This window comes from Portunus trituberculatus, chromosome 36 (genome assembly GCF_017591435.1).
Source record: "Portunus trituberculatus isolate SZX2019 chromosome 36, ASM1759143v1, whole genome shotgun sequence".
Lineage (NCBI taxonomy): Eukaryota > Metazoa > Arthropoda > Malacostraca > Decapoda > Portunidae > Portunus > Portunus trituberculatus.
This window is the reverse complement of record NC_059290.1, coordinates 1,871,725-1,894,384: the sequence shown is the minus strand read 5'-3', so window position 1 is coordinate 1,894,384 and position 22,660 is coordinate 1,871,725. Positions and strand designations below refer to the sequence as shown.

Genomic DNA, 22,660 nt, shown 5'->3' with positions numbered 1-22,660 from the left:
GTTTATTTCGAGAAAAGCGCATTTCTTTACTATTTTTCCTTTCTTTCCTTTGATTTTCTTTGTTTTATTTCAGCGTATACTTTTTTCCCTTCTTTTCCTTCCTTATTTTCTCTTAATTTCAAGGTAAGCGTATTTCTGCACTGTTTTTGTGTTCCTTTATTTCTTTCTTTTCCTTCGTTTTCTTCTTCTTTTCTTTCCTTTAATTTCCTTTATTTTATTTCGTTTGAATTCAACGTATATTCTTTTTTTCTTCTTTTTCTTCCTTATTTCATGTTTACTTCGAGATGAGAACATTTCTTTATTATTTTTTTTAATTCCTTTTTTTCGTATTTTTCTTTCCTTTCCTTGAATTTCCTTTGTGTTTTATTTCATTTAAAGTTAACTGTGCACTTTTTTCCTTCTTTCTTTTCTTATTTCGCGTTTACGTCGAGGTTAGCAATTTTTTTTTTATTGTTTTTTACTTTCTTTTCGTTTTTTCTTTCTTTTCTTTAATTTCCTTTTGTTTTATTCAATTTGAAGTTCACCGTATACTTTTCTTTCCTCCTTTTCCTTCCTTATTCCGTGTTTACTTCGAAATAAACGCTTTTCTATTATTTCTACTTTTTTTCTCTCTTCGTTTTATTCTTTCCTTTAATTTCCTTCATATTTTATTTTATTTGAAGTTCACCGTGCATTTTTTTTTCCTTTTTTTCCCTCCTTATTTTGTGTTTACTTCTAATTTCTTTATTTTTTTTTTACTTTTGTTTTTCTTTTTTTTTTCCTGTGACAACTTGAACTCCGTATGCAAATTTTATTAATACCATTTGTCTTGTTATTTAAAGCTATCATTGATCTCCAGCGACTCTCCATCCTTTATTCAGGAGGTGAACGCTTTCTGCTCGTTGTCTCCTTTGATGTTTTTTTTTTTTTTTTTTTTGTCTTTTTCTTTTTTCATCTTTCCTTTATACCCTGCCATCATTTATTTTCCTTTTGACCTTTCTTTTTTTCCCGCCTTTCTTTTCTCTTCATTTTTTTTCCTCTCTTTTATTCTTTTTGTCCGTTTTCTTTTGTTTTTGGTCAAATTTTCTTTTTACCTTTGTTTATTTTCGTTTTTTTTTTCTGTATTATCTCACATCCTTCATTTTGTTGTCGTTATTTTGGTGCATCTATTTATTTATTTGTTAGCTTATATATTTAGCTGGTTTTCTTTTTTCCCCTTTCTTTTGTCTTCATTTTCCATTTCTTTCTTTTTTTTTCTTTTCATTTTCTCGTCATTTTTATTTTGGCCTATTTTTCTTTCAATCTTTCTTAGTTTTCTTTTTTTTTCTGTGTTACTTTTCATCCTTCATTTTATTCTACTTGTTTTATTTTCACACCCTATTTCTTCGCTTTTTATTTTGCTTTTACCTGTTCTATTCGTGCAAAATTCCGCCTTGTATTTTATTTTCGTCATATTCATCATCTTTTTCTGCTTTCTTCGCTTTTTTTTTTTTTGCTTTATTGTATTCTACTCGTGCAAAATTCCGCCTTTATATTCCCTTTATGTGTATTTTATTTTCGTCATATTCATCATCTTTTTCTATAACAATTTTCTGTCTTTATTTTCTGCTTCTGTTGCGTGCATTGGCTTCTTTTGTTTTCGTATATAAATTTTCTTTTGTTCATTTTACTCTTCTGTGTATTTTTTTTTTTTTTTTTCTACGGCATTTACTGTCCTTGTGTTGCGTGACTCACTTTGTTTTGCTGTTTTTCTGTCTGTTTCCTTCTTAGCTTGTAATCTATGTAATCTTTGTAATCTGTCTGTTCGTTTGTAATCTATGCAATCTGTGTAATTGTCTGTCTGTTTGTAATCTATGTAATCTGTTTTTTTTTATGATGCATTTTCTATTATATATATACAATTTGCCGTGTTCATTTTTTTCCTTTCTCTCATGATTTTATTTTACATTATCGATTTATATAATTTATTAGATCATCATGTTTCTTGGTTATCTATTCATCCCTTTATTGATTTATTTATTTGTTGGCATATTTTTAGCTGGTTTTCTCTTTTTTTCCATGTACGTAATTCTTCATTCATTTCCATTTTCTTCAGTTTATCTCATTTAGCTACATCTCTTTGAATTCTCGACTTATTACACTGCTTTATTTATTCACTTATCTATTTACTTATTTTATTTATTCATTCACTATTTGACGGAGGTGAGAAGGAACAATTTAAAAGAAGAAAAAAAATGTTGATTATACCTAAGAGTCTTCGCTCAGGAGACGGAGATGAGCCCTGTGGCAAAGTCCCTCTATTTATATGCCCCTTAACTCCATTGAATTGTCGATTTTATTACAGAGTCTTATTCATTCACTGATATATTTAACCCATTTATTTATTTGTTCACTGTTTGATGGAGGTGAGAGGCTTAAAAAGGATAAAAATATGTTGGCTGTTAATTCCGCGGAAGGCTCTTGGCTCAGGAGACGGAGATGAGCCCCGTGGCAAAGTCCTGTAATTGTATGCCCTTTAACTCCACCTTTGTCCTTTGCTTCCTCTTCCCTCTCATATCTCCTCTGCGTCCTTCTAATAAGCCACTAGTGACCTCTGATATTACTTCTTACCACCTCTCAAGTCTTTTACATAAACAGAGTCGCATTCCATCTCAAGTGTGTATACTGTATTGTCTTAGTTACCCTCTTTAGCATGTCCGTTTTCTTCATCTTTTTTTTCTCTCTCTCCTTAAACGTCTAATTCTGCTTCTATTTTTTTTTTTCTTTTATCATGATATGTCGTTTTGTTATGTTTTCATTCAAATGTTTTCTCTTTTTACTCATGGTTTTCTTTTTTTAGGTTTTTTTATTTTTTTCATGGTTTTCTATGTTTTTTTCTCACTTTATATGCATATTTTTAAAGAAAACTCCTAATATAAGCATGGCTTCCCTCTTTCATTATTTTTTTTCTCAATTTTTGTTTGCCCAAAGCTTTTTTTCGTAAATATTGAGTTATTTTCAGCTTATCTTTTATATTTTTACTTTTTTTGCTTTAAGACTCGCTCAATTCATTTTTTCACCCATGTCTCTAACTTTTAACTGAATATCAGTAAGTATTGAAATATTTCAACCCTAATATTCTTTTTTTACCTTTCGATTTACATTTTTACTGTTAGAATTACACAATCCATCTCTCTTTGTCACTATTTTTGCGTCTTTATCTTTTATCCCAGTGTATTTTTATCAATATTACTCCTTGACGCCTTTCCGTAGTGTCCTGTTCCCATATTCATAGTCATTCGCTGCTCTGATGACCGCCATGCAAATTCTATCGGCGGAATTGCAAATGTCATAGACCACACGTGTATTCTGAGTCGCGGCGGGGCGGAAGACAAATAGAGAAGAAAGCAAGAGACAATAGAGTACACATATCAGCTGGTGCGATCCTTGATGAGAAGGAGAAAAATTAACAAAACCTGTACTGACTCTCTCTCTCTCTCTCTCTCTCTCTCTCTCTCTCTCTCTCTCTCTCTCTCTCTCTCTCTCTCTCTCTCTCTCTCTCTCTCTCTCTCTCTCTCTCTCTCTCTCTCTCTCTGCATCACGAAGCCATTCAATTTACATTTCATTTCTTCCATTGTTGATGTGAGCGTTTATAAAAAGTGTATTATATATATATCAGAATCTGCGCCTTTAAAACATCCAGCATTATCTATCACTCTGTTGGATGTTAAGTATTCATTCCGCCGACATGGGTATTACAGATCAGTTTTATGCAGTGTATTTTTCTGTTAATGCATTTGTATGCTACATGCTGGACTTGCTGTTTTTTATCATCATCAGGTCAGTATATTTTCACGTGATGTTTTATTTTACACATTTCCTGCTGTGATGTGAACGCACGAACGGTTCGCCTTATTTCAGTGGCTGGTTCGAAATATGATTTGTATTAGCTTCTCTTGTAGTTTGGTGGTCCACGAGACTATCTCTTTCAAGCGGGGCCCGGTGGTGATAAGACTGTGAATGATGTGCGTAAGAGTGTGTGATGGTTTGTCTGGGCCACCTGTGTGGGATTCCCGGCATGGTCTGTAGATAGATAGCTTATCGTTATCAAATTTTGCAAAGTGAAGATGAAAGGAGACTTGTGAAGGAAGTTTGCTTCCTTTAAGTTTTGATATTACTTCTTTAGAGCAACTGCTGAACCTGAGTGTATCTTACGGCATTGGTTTGTTCGAAAATCTACTTTCTGATAGCTTCTTTTGATCTGATATTGCAAAGTGGAGAGTTTTCCTATCGCTTCATTAGAGAAACTGAGGAACGTCCTATACTCCTTAGTCCCCATGAAACAATAACGAAACTAGTCTGACATTCATCTGGTAATATCCATGTTTCTCTTCACCTCCACTCTCCAACGCATCCAAAAATATTTGTTTTAATCAATATGTTTCTGCCGGATTTGTTTCCGTGGCCAGTCAAAAATATCCCTTTGTGAGATTCGGTGTGGAGGTTCTGGTAGCACAGCGGAACAAGGATTGCGTTGGCACGAGAACACAGGATGAAGCAAGACATTTTTATCTTTCTGACGTTTCGACGAACAGTCATCTTCAGATATTGTTCAGCGAAGCGATAGGAAAATAAAGATCTCTTGCCTCGTGCTGTGTTTTCTCACCTGCACAACCCACACACCTGTCTGGCCAATACAGCAGCGAGGCTAGTAAGGAAAAAGTAAATCTCTCCGATCAATGTCTTCCTTCGCCTCCACCTTCCTGCTTATACAAAAATGTTTCAAGACTGGAATGACTTTATGAGATTCTTAGAAAAGATTACTTATCAAAAAGTTATCCATCAAATAAAACAATATCAAACACATTCTAAAATTCTCTATCATAGTAAAAACATAACCAAACACACCTGAAACCTCTCATATAAAACACGATGAAACACCTTCTAATTTTTCCATCATGTAATCAAACACTTTATAATTCACGTATTATATAAAACACCCTGAAACAAGCACTAAAACTCGCATACTATCATACAAGTAAACACCTTATCAATGACCTACCATATAAAACACGACCAAAACACCTAAACCTAACAGTCAAACACCTGATAAATTCACCTATTATATAAAAAACATTCAAATATACACTAAAACTCGCTATCATACAAGCAAGCACCTTATCAATGACCTACTATATAAAACACCACCAGAACACCTCAACAATCTATTATTAGCCCTCATTGATTACCAATTTGAGCTGCAGTGGTCCAAGATATAGATGGATCACTGTGCTCTATCATGTACAGCACCAACAAACACGATCTAAACCCTCCATCACACAAGACAACATCAAACACGTTCCTCTTAATACAGTCACGCACCGTCTGCAAGCAAAGCCCCTGCAGTAGTGAACTTCTGCAACACACGGGGCGGACAGTGAGTTTTCTTTCCACGTGTACTATAAGCAAGGGAACCGTCGCGTGCTTCCACCAACGAGATCATAATTCACGTTCCAGTGTTACATTACTCCACCTTCCCGGATTACAGGCCATGAATGTAAACACGCCGGCGCCACCAGCACACAAAAACGCCATAAACACCTCCATTAATCTCCACGGCTTTCATTTATTTCTCCCATCCTTCTCTCCGCCCCTTCGAGCTTCTATAAATTTCATGTAAAGTCTCTCATCATTTTATAGATCGCTCTTAACAATGCTCTAATTCTCATAACTCCATTTGAATCCCTCTTAAACCCGCGTGGATCCTTCTTCAATCAATCTTATGCTGTATGAATCGCTTACCTAATGGACGTGGTGTTTGGATTCCATTTAGAGAGCAAGTGAGGGATGCTTTTCTCGTATGTCGTGACCTGGATTCTGTACATTTAGATTCACGGACTTCTAAAAGGGTTCCTGTTTGTTCTGTGCTGAAGTGTGTATAGGGGCAACGAAGGAGAGCTGGTGAGAGAAGAGAGAAAATTATGAAAAGGAGAAGATATACGTGGTGAAATAGCAAAGGATAGAAAGATGAAAAAAAAAAGGAAATATTGGTAATGAGATGAGATATTAGTAAAAGAAGAAGAGGTGTTGAAATGGGAAAGGAGTAAAAGAAGAGATATAGAAGGCTGTGAAATAAGAAGATAGTAAATAGAGAACAGAAGAAATGCAACAGAAGCAAAGATGAGAAAAGTAGAAATGGCCTAAAGAGTAAAATATGAGAAATAAAAAATAGTCAAATAAGGAAAAAAATGTAAAAAAAAGAATTAAAAAGAAAAGTTGTAAGATAAGAAACGAGTAAGAAAAGAAGAAAAAAAATAATTAAAAGTAACAAAATAGGAAAAAACATTAAGACAACGTGGAAATATTGAAGTAAAAACTTTTAAAACATCATAAAATTTGGAAAGAATTGAGGAAAAGAGAAGCTGCGAAACGTCCTTGATATAAAACTACTGGGGAAGAATGAATATAAATTAAGGAGGAGGTTCCCATAAATATCAGATAATGGCTTCAGTAGCGCCGTGTTTATACAAGAGAGCTGTAAATTGTGAAGGAAGGACTGTAATGCCTCGTGAGTTAAGTCTTGTCTCGCTAAGTGGTGACTCGCAGTGTGGGTGTTGTCTTCGCGACGGTCAAGGGACACTAGTTGGGCATCGAGATTTTTTTTTTTTTTTTTTTTGTGAGGGGAAATCTGTTTATTTATTTATTTTTTTTTGTAAGGGAATTTTTTTTTTACGGATTTTTTTTTTTTTTTTTTTTTTTTTTGTAATAGTGAAAATCTATTTCTTGTAAGAGGGGAAATCTTTTTTTTTCTAAGAGAAGGAATCTTTTTTTTTTGTAAGAAGGGAAATCTTTTTTTTTTGTAAGGGGGGAAATCTGGTTTTTTTTTTTTTGTAAGAGGGGAAATCTCTTTTTTTTTGTAGGAGGGGAAATCTGTTTGTTTTTTGTAAGAGGGGAAATCTTTTTCTTGTAAGAGGAAATGTTTTTTTGGGTAAGAGGGGAAATCAGCTTTTTTAAGAGGAGAAATCTTTTTCTTGTAAGAGGGGAAATGTTTTTTTTTTTTTTGTAAGAGGGGAAATCAGTTTCTTTTTATAAGAGGGGAAATCTGTTTTTTTTATAAGAGGGGAAATCTGCTTTTTTTTTAGGGGAAATCTATTTTTTTTTTTTTTTTTTTGTAAGAGGGGAAATCCGTTTGCTTTTTTTGTAGGAGGGGAAATCTGTATTTTTTTTTGTAGGAGGGGAAATCTTTTTTCTTTTTTTGCTTTTATGTAAGAGGGGAAATGTGTATTTTTTGTAAGAAGGGAAATCTTTCTTTTTTGTAAGGAATTTTTTTTTTTTTTTTTGTGCTTTTTTTGTAGGAGGGGAAGTTTTTTATTTACTTTGTTTTAAGCGGGGAAATCTTTTTTTTCTTGCTTTTAGTAAGAGGGGAAATCTTTTTCTGCTTTTGTAAGAGAATTTTTTTTTTTTTTTTTTGTGTGTGTGTGTGTGTGTGTGTGTGTGTGTGTTTTGCTTTTTCTAAGAGGGAAAATCTGTTTTTGTTGCTTTTTGCTTTTTGTAAGAGGAGAAATTGTTTTTTTTTTAAGTGTGTGTGTGTTTTGCTTTTTGTTAGAGGTGAAATCTGTTTTTTTTCGCTTTTTTGTAATAGGAAATTTTTTTTTTTTTTTTGCTCTTATGTAAGAGGGGAAATTTTTTTTTTTTTTTTGCTTTTTGTAAGAGGAAATCTTTTTTTTTGCTTTTTGTAAGAGGGGAAATCTTTTTGTATGTAAGGAAATCTGTTTTTTTTTGTAAGGGAATTTTTTTTTTTTGCCTTTTGTGAGAGGATATATATATATATATATATATATATATATATATATATATATATATATATATATATATATATATATATATATATATATTTTTTTTTTTTTTTTTTTTTTTGCTTTTTGTAAGAGGGGAAATCTTTATTTTTCGCTTCTTTGTAAGTTGGTTTTTTTTCTTGCTTTTCTGTAAGAGGGGAAATTTTTTTCTTCGCTTTCTTTGTAGAGGAAATCTTTTTTTTTCGCTTTTTTGTAGAGGAAATCTTTTCTTTTTTTTGTAAGAAGGGAAATCTTTTTTTTTCTTTTTTTGTAAGAGGGGAAATCTGGCCAAGGGCAAGAAAAGTGGTTAAACAAAAGGCCCACTTAGATACCAATTCTCGTGCAGGTCTGAGATAGTTAGCCAAAACAATGTTACGCACGTGTGATTTTTTTTTTTTTTTTCATTCATTGTTTAGTGGTATTGTTTTTTTTTCTTTAGTTTCCACTCGGTTTTCTTTTTCTTTTGTTGATTTTTTTTCGTTTTTTTCGTTTTTTTTTTTTTTTTGCGTAATTTGGTCGTTTTGTTGTTCGTGGTTTATTTTTCCTTTTCTTCTTCTCTGTTCACTTCTCGGTTTTTTTTTTTTTAGGCTTTCCTAATAAACTTTCATTTTTTTCTCATCTCTTTTTCCTGTTTTCTTCTCTAGTATTATTTTGTTTTCTTCTGCATTTACTCTTTCTTTCATTTCCATCTCTTCTCTTGTCATTTTTTTCTTCTGCATTTTCATCTCTTTTTTTCTTGTGGCATTTTTTTTTCTGCATTTAATTTCTTCATTTTCATCTTTTTATTACTCACTTTCGCATTTATTCTCTCCTCAGTTATTTTTCACACATTTTACAACCATCTTTCCATTTACCCACTTACACCAAACAAAGCTTTCCTTTTTTCTTTCTCTTTCTTTCTCTTCTGACACATTTCCTGCTTTTACTATTGTTTCCTCTATCAAATTTCAACACGTCTGATTCACATTCATCTCAATTTTCCTCACCCATTTCATTTTCGTTGATACATTCTTATCATTTCTACCTCGGCCTCGTAGCATTTCAGGACCTTTACCACTGTTCTAAAATAAGAAACTACCCTATTCTGTGGCATTTGAAGCTTATCAAGTCGCACATAAATGATAAAGGGCAATTTTAGGCTTAAGTATGACTTCACGGACCCAGCATGCACAGCAACGGTCATAAGTTATCCCACCTTCTCACCGTAATAAATCATAAACAGCATAGATTCCGTCCTCTCGTCGATATCTCGCTCTTCTCTCCTCGTGACGCACCGGTGTTCAAACTTGAGCTGGCTACAATACACTGTGGCGACGAATCAAGACACAACATATGACCGAAACTATACTTCAGCATTTTTTCCTTTTTGAAATATATTCCGAACCACTTTTAAGCCTCCACTACTTTAACTCTAAAGTCACACAAGTTTCAATGGATTTTTTTTATGATTCTAGTGACAAATTGACAATATTTCTGCATTTTAAACAGCAGAAACACTCTTGTAAACTCGGCTGATCTCTGTGGCCTTTGAAAATAGTCGTGGTGAGACATCAAAGTGTTTCCGAATATTGGCTTGTATGATGCCGTTGTTGTATCGCAGGAAAACATGCAAACAAGCAAGCTTTAAGCGCTGCAGCAGTGGCCTGACCTTGATTCACATAGAAGCCAGAAGGTCATGTTAAGGGTGGAACATCATCATTGACCTCTCCCGCGAACATTTTATTCCGCGCTTTGTTGCGGGGGAAAAAAATAGTAAACCTCAAAAGTCAACTGTGATGATTATCTTTCCCCGAAACAAAAGAGAAAAGTCATTTCAACCTCTTCAGTACCATGACGCGTCCCATATTCATTCTGCTTACTATTTAGCGATTTTATACAGCTTCAGAAACTTATGTTGTGGAATAAACTAGTGAAGACTGTGGCCATTAATCCTTTGAACTCCATAGACCCTTCCTAATGTCAATAAAATGGTCTAATCGTACACAAAACTCAAGGTAAAAATGCATCCCAGTATTGAAGGGTTTAAGCATCACACAGTACACAAATTCCTGTCTTATGAACATTTGAACCTTTGTTAGCCAGTGGAATTGTTATCGAATATTTGTCAGCCTCTAACGACAAGTGAGGTCATTTTCTTGAACTAGAGAGAAGATAAAGGTCATATTAACATTGCTTAAACATGTTTCCTATGAACCTTCGAACCTTTGACCTTGTTGCTGTCTATTCATTGACTGTCTAAGGGTAACTAGGTCATTATCTTGCCTCATATAGAAGTTAAAGGTGTTATCAAGAGTTACACATCACCTAATTACCTTTCCTATGCACTTTAACCCTTCAGTACCTTATGATCTCGTTGCTGCGTATTTGCTAACCCCGAAACTCCACTATGGCTGACCTCTACACGTCTTATCGAGAGCTGATCACCTGAGTATCTTTCCTATTAACCTTTGACCTTTGAGCATCATGTAACGTCCTTGCTATGACACACAAAGTACACCAATTCATCATCGTGTAAAGCCTCCTTCGATCAAACACACACAGTAGCTATAGGTCAGGATAAGCCACGTTGAAAAAAAAAAAAACTAGATAACCTTTCCCACACACCTCTACACCTCGCCGTAGTATGACGTTATGGTGACGCAAGCAAGTATATCAATCATTCCACAATCTCGCAATCGCTGTACATAACCACAACCTTTATTCTTCCTCTGTCGTCACCGCGGTTGTCACTCGTGTCGCCCCGGTAGTGATAGAGGGCATGGTTGCAAGGCGGCAGGCAGTTACATTGCGTCTGTTGCCACTTTCCTCCTTGCAGCATCTTCTTCAGAATATCATTGGTCTCCACGCCGCGGCAGTAGGGAGCATCCACTGGCATGAACGGGAGTCTGGGGGGAGGAGGGAAGGCGTGGCATTGTGAGCCGTAGAGTCAGGAAGGAAGGGATGGGAAAATGTGGGAAGGAAAATGAGGAAAGATAAGGAGGAAGCATGGAAGCAGGAAGGAAGGGAAGGAAATATTGGAGGGAACGATGAGGAAAGGTAAGGAGGATGGATGAGAGAAGTGGTGCTGTGTGTGGAGTGTGGAATCAGGAAGGATGGAAGGAAAGAAGGAGGGAGGGAAGAGAGGAAAGAAGGGGAAAAATCTGAATCCAGGAAGTGGGGGAAGAAGCGAAGGAGATAGAGGAAAGAAGAGCTAGGTAAATGCATAAAATGAAATAAAGAAATGAAGAAAAAGAAATAGAAGTTTTAAATGGAGAAGGAGAGTGAAGAAGTTATCGAAAGAGAAAAAAAAAACAAGAGAAATATTTGAATTGAGTAATAGAGTAAAGAAGTGACAAGGAAGAAGAGGAAGAAAGGAAGATATGAATACAGAAATAGAACGAGGAAATAAGCGAGACACGAATGCAGGAATGGAGTGAAAAAGACGAAATAAGAACTGTTATATCAGAGGGAGGAAGGAACTGGAGTTGATAATAAAGAGAGAATTAGGAGAAAAGTAGAACATAAGGATGAAAGTAGTGAGTGAAGGGAATGGATTAATGAAAGAGAAAGATTAAATAAAGGAAGGTTTGTGTATGTGTGTGTGTGTGTGTGTGTGTGTGTGTGTGTGTGTGTGTGTGTGTGTGTGTGTGTGTGCGCGCGCGTGTGTGAGTGTGCGTGTGTGTGTGTGTGTTTGCAAGTGTTAAAAGGATACGAAAGATAAAACGAGTAAAGAATAATATATATGTAAATCATGTTAGGGAGAGAGAGAGAGAGAGAGAGAGAGAGAGAGAGAGAGAGAGAGAGAGAGAGAGAGAGAGAGAGAGAGAGAGAGAGAGAGAGAGAGAGAGAGAGAGAGAGAGAGAGAGAGAGAGAGAGAGAGAGCAATGGAAAGGAAAGTTGACAAAACAAAGGAATGAGGAAGAGAGAGAGAGAGAGAGAGAGAGAGAGAGAGAGAGAGAGAGAGAGAGAGAGAGAGCGCAATGGAAAGGAAAGTTGACAAAACAAAGGAATGAGGAAGCGGCAGAAGAGAGAGAGAGAGAGAGAGAGAGAGAGAGAGAGAGAGAGAGAGAGAGAGAGAGAGAGAGAGAGAGAGAGAGAATTTGAAGACAGATTATTCATGCTATTGTGAAAAGATACTCACGTGTAATGTTTAAATCACCTAATATTCCTTTCATCCTTCTTCCTCCTCCTCCTCCTCCGTTTTTCGTCACTCATTTTTACTACTACTACTACTACTACTACTACTACTACTACTACTACTACTACTACTACTACTACTACTACCACATACCTGCAGCTTTTTTCCCTGACGAAGGCGGTGGAGAAACACTCATTGTGGCATCTAGTGAGGCGATAAGAGGGGTCGTTCTCGCAGCGCCTCCTCCTCGTGTTGGTCGTCTCGTACTGGTCGTGGTGGTGGTGGTCGTGGTAGTGGTCGAGAGGTTAGGTGTGGTAGTACAGTTATTATATTTCGTGGTGTTTTTGGTGGTGAATTATCATATTTGGTGTTATGGTGGTGGTGGTGGTGGTCGTGGTGGTGTTGGTGGTGGTGCTGTTAGTGGTGGTCGTGGTAGTGGTGGTGGTGGTGCTGGTCGGGGTGTTAGTGGTGGTCGTGGTGGTGGTGTTTGTGGTGGTGGTGCTGGTGGTGGTGTTAGTGGTGGTCGTGGTGGTGTTTGTGGTGGTGTTAGTGGTGGTCGTGTTGGTGGTGGTGGTGGTGGTGATGATGATGATGTTAGTGTTGGTTGTGGTCGTGGTGGTGTTAGTGGTGGTCGTGTTAACGGTAGTCGTGGTGGTGGTGGTGGTGGTAGTGGTCGTTTAACAATAGCATAAAAAAAGAACGTGTATTTTTCTCATGCATCATTCAATAGTTACGTAAATTTCTCTCTCTCTCTCTCTCTCTCTCTCTCTCTCTCTCTCTCTCTCTCTCTCTCTCTCTCTCTCTCTCTCTCTCTCTCTCTCTCTCTCTCGTTTATTCATTATTCAAACAATTACTTGCTCTTTTATCAAGCTATTCAGTGAAGTTCTCATTGTCATCACCACCTTCACCATCGTCATCACCAGCATCACCATCACCATCACCATCACCACCACCACCACCACCACCACCACCACCACCATCATTATCATCCTCATCATAAAATCATCTTAAACCATCTGCATTGTATTGAAAGCATAGGAAGCAAGAGGAAGAGAGAGAGAGAGAGAGAGAGAGAGAGAGAGAGAGAGAGAGAGAGAGAGAGAGAGAGAGAGAGAGAGAGAGAGATTACACACAAATACAAACTATTCTGTCTCTCGTCTGAACTAATTGCTTTGTCTTGCAAGCTAAACGAGCGAAATCAAGCAAGATACCGAGAGAGAGAGAGAGAGAGAGAGAGAGAGAGAGCATACCGTACCAGTTTGAGGGACACACTGATATCCTTGTCCCAGTTAACGCCCACCAGGTAACCGTGTGTTTTAATTAGCAAACTGGGGTCGTCCTCCGCCTCGTGAACGACCGCCCACCACCCCTTGGTCGTTGCCTCGTCATCCGCCGCCATCCGCTTATCCTTTTTCTCCTCCTCCGCCTCCTCATCCAACTCATCTTCCTCCTCACTCGTCGTGTGGCCTGAAGCATCCAAGACAGCGGTCGATGAAGCATTCGTGTGGTTCTGTAGTTAAATTTTCCTTACAAGTAACAGTTCTTTTCCTTTTCCTTTTCTTTAGGCACTATCTCCCTTTCCTTTCCTTCAGAGACCATCTTTCTTAACTCTATTATCTGAAATCCTTCTGGTTTTCTTTGGTCTCAAAAATAAATCTCTTCGTTTTCTGAATCGTGAACGTCTGCCCGATCCCACTCTCACCACCTTATCCACTACGCCACCGCCTCCCTAATGCAGTGATGGGAGGGAGTAACGGCCGAGAGAGTATTGATGTGAAGGAAATAAGACTCAGGAGAACATTGATTAGGAGTATTGAGTAAAAAATATCGATGTAAGGGAAGGTAAGGCTGTCTAGAGAAGCTCGCTCACCCAGGCGCAGGTAGAGGCCGTTGTAGGAGCCAGGCAGAGTGGCGGGGGCTCCTTTATAGGTGAAGCAGGAGCCGAACAGCGTGTAGGTTTTGATAAACACACCGTTCTGTTCACATAACTTGCCGCGTCCCTGAAAACACTGAGAGAGAGAGAGAGAGAGAGAGAGAGAGAGAGAGAGAGAGAGAGAGAGAGAGAGAGAGAGAATATTTTGGTAGTTAGTTCGCTTTAAGTGGTATTGAGAAGGTAAGAGAGTTGCATCAGACCAAGAAGCAAAGGAAATGGAGGAAATATTCACGAAGAGGATTGCAGTGAAGAAGAAACTCATCTCCACATCTTTCACCTTTTACCACCACCTCCTCCTCCTCCTCCTCCTTCTCACCCTCCTCCTCCTCCTCCTCCGCCTCATCATCACCACCACCACGTATAAGCATCATAATATACATAGGTGAGAGAGAAGGGACAGCTGACACATGGACAAAGGAGCAATAAGTCAAAGGAACACGACAAGACAGGTAAGAGAAGCGTGCTCGTTAATCTTTTCCCCGATCACAAGACAGCTTTTTAAATTGACAGTTCTTGTGGCCCAGTCTTAAGATATGTGGTTTTGTAACTTGGCAATGATCAAATTAATGTCATATCCTACATGTTTCTTCACTTCTATGCATACGATTTAATCACTAGCCTTTCTGGGACACTTTTCTTTTGTTCTGGCCACCTCTAAACTGCAGGAAAAAAAATGTTATTCTAACTATTTATTGATACCAGAAAGAAGAGGATTAAAGGTCGCGTGCATAAGAAAGAGGCCTAAGCAAAAGAGACATAAGAAGAAAGGATGGTGAGAGAGGTGGTGAAAGAGATGGGTGTAGAAGAGACGTGGTGAGCGAGGCGTGGGTTGTGAAGGCGTGAGGCACTGTAGACACTGCAGCAGAGGTGGCGTTGTAAGAATTTAATAACAGCTGAGTGGGATGTAAAAAAGAAAGAAGAAAGAAGGAGCTGCAATATGAGTGGGATTTATATCAACAGGAGAGAAAGAAGGTCAAATTGGAGGGGAAACTGAAAAGCTGTCAGAGGAAACTAAAAAAAAAAAAAAATGAAAAACCAAAATAAAAAAAAAGCAGGTGGGAAATTAGAAAGGAATTAGAATAATGTTGAAAGGGTTGGCAATGTGATAGAAGTCATGTTAACGGAGGGAGGATTCGCGACAATACGAGCACCAGTGATCGCTACTGCGCATGAACATAGTATAAGAGGATTCAGAACTTGGCTCAGGGAATTAAAACTGAATGAAAGCAATCAACGCTTACCTTGTGCAAACTTTTCAGAATCGAGTGTCTATATTCAAGGATACAGAGGGAGTCTCTTTCTTCCCTTCTTTCTTTCTTTCCCTTTATTGAATTTTGTTCTGTATGTGTATGAATATAATTAATCGGTGTGAGAGAGAGAGAGAGAGAGAGAGAGAGAGAGAGAGAGAGAGAGAGAGAGAGAGAGAGAGAGAGAGAGAGACCAACAGCTAGATACTGAATAAATCCATTCATACGTCATCATAAGAACAGATAAGTTAGTTAGTTGCATTTTGATGATCCTGGAGACTCGAATTTCTATCCTACCTCTGCCACCATTTTTGTCGCCTTGCTGTAGAGTGCCTTTAATTAAAATCCACCTTTGCACATGTAACCTAATACCTGCAGAGCTGCCGGGCCTGCCTCGCTCGTCACGGGAGGACACGAGGACGAGGGAGGGAAAGGGAAAGGTCATACATGGTTCACACTTTACATACCACCAGAGAGAGAGAGAGAGAGAGAGAGAGAGAGAGAGAGAGAGAGAGAGAGAGAGAGAGACTAGTTCACTCCCATCTTACAATGTCGATCATCGCAGACACATTCCATGCAACTCGGTCCCACAGTTCCTTGGCGTTCAGGTTTTTCTTCAGGAACTTCATCGCTTTCTTCTTCCCGGGGTAAGTTGTCTCCTGGGTGAAGTTCAGGTACTCCTCCTTCACGGCCAGTGGGTTGAAGTCCACGTCGAGCCCTCTGATGGACAGGAGGAGGAGGAGGAGGAGGAGGGAGAGAAGAGAACAATGGAAGGGAGCATAACAGATGTCGAAGGGAGGACGAGAGTGAGGCAGGTGTGGATGTGAAAGACATAGAGATAAGAGAGAGAGAGAGAGAGAGAGAGAGAGAGAGAGGGTAAAGAAAGAAGGAAGGAATGGATAACGTAAACAGTTGAAATAAGGAGAAATAAGTTGAGGAAAGTAGGGAAAGGGAGGGAGATGGAGGAGAAGGGTCGTGTGAGATTCTTGTACGTGTGTGTGTGTGTGTGTGTGTGTGTGTGTGTGTGTGTGTGTGTGTGTGTGTGTGTGTGTGTGTGTGTGTGTGTGTGTGTGTGTGTGTGTGTGTGTGTGCGCGCCTATGGATGAGTTGGTGTGTGGGTTTGGGTGTGTGTGTGTCGCTTCGTGGTCGTGTTTCGTTTTCTAAATCTCCAAATCTTGAACATGATTAGATTTTTTTTCAGCATTTCTTTTTCCATTTAGCCTGAAGTTTGTAAATCCTCATCACTTTCTCTTTACTAATCTCACCACTACGTGCACATCAAAAGGCTTACCTGGGAGAAGGACAAACAGTGATGGCAGGAGAGACAAGGGAATCATTATAGATTATCTGCACATCCATGTTCACGGGGTAGGTGAAGTAGAAAGCCACACGTTCCGCCACGAAACCTATGAGCACCAGCAGACACGCCCCCAGGACCACCCCCCACACGCACTTCCTGAGGGAACAGCAGCGTGAGTAGGGTTGAAGTGTCCCTGAATGGGTTAAAGAGGATGTGATGGCGCTCTGAATAGGTTCCAGAGAGGTGCTGAGAGGAGTCTGAGTGTAGCGTTAAGTTGTGATGACTCTGGGTAGTGTGTGATGGTGTTGGTGGTGCTGATGGTGTGAGCAGAGCGGAAGTGTGGAGGACGGTGTGTGTAGGGTGATATTCCGCCACAGTTTGAGAATGTGTAGTGTAAAGACTGAGGAATTGTCATCGTTGCTACTATCGCCTGGAATAAAAGAGCGAAATAGGACTGTAGTGAGAAAATGTTGTAGTTTCAAGATTCGAGAATTGTTACCATTACCGATATCGTCATTAAAAAAATTGTTAAATATAGTTATAATTAGGAAATTTGTCTTATGAAGGTTCAAAACTTATCATCCTTACCACTACCTTCAAAGATGAAAGGATAAAATTGAACCATAGAAAATTTGTGGTTTCAATATTCAAGAATTGTTATCACTACCCGCCATTGAAAGAGAGAGTAAAGCACAAATACATATAGATAATAATCATCGTGAAGAAAAGATAGAACAGGACTACAGTTAAAGTCATCATTGGTATCATCATTACCATAGCGTTGTCATCATTAGCTTCTCATTTCACTGCAGAGCTAACACCATCCCACTCATTTATTCCACTTCCCTCTTCCTCTAGACCATCAATACGACATATATTCCTTACACAACTATTCAAAACAGTGCAGGGGAACCATAACAGTGATAGAAGGATGTGTGAAGGTAGATATATAGGAGAGATAGGTCGAAGAGAATGTAAAAACCCATACAGTATACAGATCGGTAAGAAAAAGAATTAAATGGGAATAAATACACGATCATAAACAGAAAATACACTGACGGTTCAAACAGCATAGTAAGATGGGCACGAGAGACACGCCCGGTCTATTTGTGGGAATAAAAGCTACAAAGAAGAAGCTTTTTCCTCGTGTCCCTCACTCCCACCCTTTTAGTCGCCTTTCACGACACGCGGAGCATACACTGGCGGCTTTCATCCATCCACGCCGCAAAGTGTATGGCCAAGGCGCCCCACTGCTGCAGGATAAGTGAAATTGAGTCAAGAAATAGAGATGTGGGCATTATGATCTCAAGACAGGAAAATATTAGCCAGGTCTCGAGTTTGGGAGTGTTGTTTAGTCTGGGAAAGGGCGCAGGATGGCAGGAGGGAGAAGTGGAGGGGATGAAAAGGGGAGTAGGTTATGTAAGGAGGACTATAGAGGCTAATGGTGACCCAGGTTTGTTTGCTCTACCTGTTTACCTTGAAGGGGAGACCCGAGAGGTAGCGTAATGTAAAAGATGACTCCTAGATGTGCCGGAGCTGCTGATAGTGATGGTGGTGGTGGTGGTGGTGGTGGTGGTGGTGGTGGTGGTGGTGGTGGTGGTGGTGGTGATGATGATGGTGGTGTTATGGTGCTGGTAGGTCTGTATTGTACCTTTGCGTAAGGGTTCTGTTAGTACGAGATGTGTTTTGATTATCAATATGTAGGATGAAAGGCCGGTAGTAATGGAGGAAGATAGGTGTGTGTGTGTGTGTGTGTGTGGAGAGAGAGAGAGAGAGAGAGAGAGAGAGAGAGAGAGAGAGAGAGAGAGAGAGAGAGAGAGAGAGAGAGAGAGAGAGAGAGAGAGAGAGAGAGAGAGAGAGAGAGAGAGAGAATCAGACGCAAACATACACATACAAGTAAACAGATAAACACCAACAGACAAAGATAGACAGACTTAAAATGAACAGGAAAACAGACACACAAACAAACAAAAAAAAGCAAACACTTAGAAAACCGTACAAAGACACATAAACAAGCAAGCAAATGGATAAAAAAAAGACATCAAAAAGATCAATGAAAGAAAAATAAAAGGAATCATTCACACTCACAGACAGATAGAGAGACAGACAAGCAGTTCCGAAAAGACAGGACACAGAAACACGAACAAAGACACCAGAGATATGCAAAACAGAACAAAAAAAATACACCACAACTTTGCCGTGGAGACGTGGGCAAGGGAATGTGAGGAAAGGAAGGGATGAGACTGACGAACCACTGAGAACATGAGGAAAGGAATAAAGAGGAGGAGGAAGGACGAGGAGGACAAAGAAAGCAGAGAGGTGATGCGTGTGCCATTCTTGGGGACAGTAGTGGGACAGAGTGCTTCTAATAATGACGTGGAGGACTCGTGGGACGTCTTTGGATCCTTAGGGTAATGAATATGCACGGAGAGTCTTATAGTGGACGTTGCTCGCCAAGAAACACAAGGCAACTATAAGAGAGAGACCAGCGCCCATATTCAGAAACCTTGCTTTCTCACCACGACAGTTTCCAAGGCCACAGAGACGACTACCTGGGTTTTCAGGGTAGTTTTTCCTTACAATAATCTAGAAATCTTGCCAGTTCATCAGTAGAACCATAGAAATACCCTCAATAACACGAGTATCTTCAACTGGAGCCTGTGCAAAGTAGTGGTGGCGAGAGAGCAAAGCGTTTCAAAATACAGGCCCAGGACGCACCGAGAAATGGCCAACTTAGATATAAGAAAAAGAGGGAATAAAACGAACTTCTCCATTATTTAAGCTCAATTGCAAGAAATCCACGGGCTTCGCGGATCTAAACCTTAGCTACCCCCTTAAACTCCACTGCCTCCCTCTGCCTTACGGGAATACGACGCCCGAATCCACATGAATATAACATAAAGGATCGCATCTCTTGTCTTGGAAACTTGCTATCGTCTGCATAAAGGACATACATAGAGAGAGAGAGAGAGGAGGGGAGGGTGAAAGAGAGAGAGAGAATAGACAGATTTGACGGCACTGTAAAGAAGGACTAGATTACTGAGCGTCGCTGAGGAAAAGAGAAGTCAAGAAAGGAAGAATCTTATCACGAGAGGAGAGAGGCGGCATCCTGAACCTGACGAGTGTGAAGGAGGAGTAAGATCGTTGGCAACTTCTTCAGCGATGCCCCGGGAAATGTGAGGATGAAATGAATGTCTGTGTGTGAAGTTCCTTGAGGAGTGAGCGTAGCAGGAACGTGAGGTAATTCTCCAGGGAAATGCCAAGGGGGGGGGAAACTTGGCCACGGGGTAAAAAGATGTAAGGAGGCTAATGCACTGTAGTTAACGTGGAGTTGTGTATAGCGAGGGCTCAGAAAACATGGCCAGAGAAGGAGGTCCGCAAGTTAATCGCCGAGGAACGTGAAGGTGGAGGAAGAAGAGGGTTTGCAAGATACAGTTAGTTTTTGTCTGTATGTTTATTCATTTTTTATTGGTTTGTTCAAGTTAAGTAAGAGTGGAGACTGTGAGGTAGTAAAATGAAATGGTGCTAAAAGGAAATCCTTGCGAGATACGAGAATGCGAACGTATATAGAAACACACGCGTGCACACACACACACACACACACACACACACACACACACACACACACACACACACACACACACACACACACACACACACACACACACACACGTAATTAATTAACGGAAATATGAATATTAGGGAAGACCTCAAAGGTAAGAAAGGGGAAAAGGAGAGAGAGAGAGAGAGAGAGAGAGAGAGAGAGAGAGAGAGAGAGAGAGAGAGAGAGAGAGAGAGAGGAGAGAGAGAATAGGTTTATAGGGAGCGGACAGAAAAGAAATTGTAAAAGTAAAAACTCTGCGGACACAGAGTTAGGAAGCAAACTGATAGTGGAACTTGGTCAGGAGTGACTTTTTACTGGCCATTCTTTTTCCTGCCTTTTGTCGGACGCGAGCCAGGTAACAAAAATGTCACCTGTGCAATAATGAAGGTCGGTGCCAGCTGAGCGACAAATATTTACGCCACACGGTCAGTAAACATTCCAATCAGTGAGGCAAAAAAAAAAAAAAAAAGTTTTCGCTCTTTTCAAAAAGTGTTTTCATTCAAATATCGAATCACGACCACACAAAACAACCTCAGAAATAATCCTTGCTTTTCCCTCACCTGTCAGAAAGGGGAAGGAAAGAAGGGAAAATATTTGAGACAGGTGAAAATTTATGGAGTGAAAAATAAATAACATGAAACAGAGCTCCCTCCCATCCCCGTCTCACATCCCCCTCTCTCCCATCCCACTCTCTCTCCCATCCAACCTCTCCAAAGTGAATAAATAAAGAAGGCAAATAAAGGCTAAGGAAAACCCAACACCAAAGGAACACTTCTAATTTCACTTCTAAACGTTTTTATTTTTTTTCTCAACATTACGACGTGTTACTCTATAGGGGGTTCTTTTTTCCACACTAAATTACTTATACGTCCTTTGAGAGACAGAAAAATAACTCTCTCTCTCTCTCTCTCTCTCTCTCTCTCTCTCTCTCTCTCTCTCTCTCTCTCTCTCTCCAGTGTTCATGCAAACTTTTCTTTTTGAAGTTCTCTAAATATTAACCCTTTGACTGTGATATGGACCAATTTACACCTTTAGTAACGATGTGTGAATCTTTTATAAACCTCAACAAGAAAGAGGAGGATTAAAAAGAATAGTATAATAGACTTTCTGGCCAGTAAAACAAGAGAAATGCCTCAAAGTTGTTAATACGAAAGGAAAATGAGACAAGAAGACAGTGAAAAAGTTAATAAGAAGTTAAATGATCAATAGGAAAAACTAGACAATGTGAATAATGACGAGAAATACCTCAAAGTTCTTAATATGAAAGGAAGATGAGACAATAAAAAACAGTGAAAGAGTTAATAAGGAGTGAAATAATCAATAGAAAAAAATAAATGTGAATAATGACGATAACACATGAAGTGGACTCATAATTCTTTACTCTCATTTTCTTTTGCTTTTTTTTTTATGGGAAAGCTGAGGAAAGTATCGTCCCTTAACCCCTTCAGTACCTTGACATGTCTTTATATTTATTTACGTTACTATGAGTAGATTTTATAGAGCTTCAGGATCTCATGGGGGATTAAAATAGTGAAGATTCTGGAACATTAACCTTTTGACCTCCATAGAACTTAGCTAGTGTAATTAAAATCGTCTAATCATACTCAAAAGTCGTAGTTAAAATACGTCCCATTACTGAAGGGGTTAATGGAGATGACGCTTTTCTTTTTTTCTTTTTTTCTATTTTCGTCGTCAGGCGGAGTGTTAAATTATGGATCGCTGTGAATATGTCATGGCACGGAGTATAGTATCAAGGCTGGTTCGCTCTCTCTCTCTCTCTCTCTCTCTCTCTCTCTCTCTCTCTCTCTCTCTCTCTCTCTCTCTCTCTCTCTCTCTTTGCTCTTTTTCATCTTTTTACGTATTAATCTTATTTTTCTTACCTGTTCTTTGATGTCAGTGGAGACAGTGACCTTGGCCAACAAAAAAGCTCCACTGAATACACCAATTCCGGAGAGGGAAGACTTAAAGGTTTTCAGAATATTGTGTTTTTTTTCCCCTTTTTTTTTTTTTTTTGGTCAGTGTTGGTATTAAAACAGAATGACGAGAGGCCGCAACTCATTTCCGTCAGTGTTACCAGCCAGCCGTCACAGTTTAGACGCCCACTGTACAAATTGAACAATGATAATTACGCCACACTTCATGGTAACGATTTAACATTCAGCCTAAATGCCACATATTTTTTTTTTCCCCCATTCTCGTGAAATAACCTACATTCCAGGTCCGTCACCACCACCACCACCACCACCACCACCACCACAACAACCACGATTATTGTTGGAATATGCTCGGTTTCACTAACTACTATTGGTTAGCCAGTGAGATTACTACTACTACTGCTACTACTACTACTGCTACTACTACTACTGCTACTACTACTACTACTGCTACTACTGCTACCACTGCACTGCTACTACTACTACACTACTGCTACCACTACCACTGCCACTGCTACTGCACTGCTGCCACCACCACCACCACTGCTGCACCACTGCTGCTGCCACTGCTGCTACCTGCTACACACCACCACCACCACCACCACCACCACCACCACCACCACCACCACCACCACCACCACCACCACCACCACCACCACCACCACCACCACCACCACCACCACCACCACCACCACCACCACCACCACCACCACCACCACCACCACCACCACC

At 39.3% G+C, this 22,660-nt stretch overlaps 1 protein-coding gene across 1 annotated transcript in view; it reads right to left on the bottom strand.

Annotated features, from left to right (window-relative positions):
- Positions 1–22,660, bottom strand: part of LOC123513448 (acid-sensing ion channel 1A-like) — a 31,455-nt gene that overhangs the window by 3,977 nt on the left and 4,818 nt on the right. Inside the window, exons 4-9 of the mRNA XM_045270607.1 lie at positions 16,382–16,546; positions 15,639–15,810; positions 13,781–13,919; positions 13,166–13,377; positions 12,064–12,176; positions 10,489–10,678 (exon numbers count right to left, since the gene is read on the bottom strand). Coding sequence (XP_045126542.1) covers positions 10,489–10,678; positions 12,064–12,176; positions 13,166–13,377; positions 13,781–13,919; positions 15,639–15,810; positions 16,382–16,546 — 991 coding nt within the window. The remainder of the gene's footprint in view (positions 1–10,488; positions 10,679–12,063; positions 12,177–13,165; positions 13,378–13,780; positions 13,920–15,638; positions 15,811–16,381; positions 16,547–22,660) is intronic.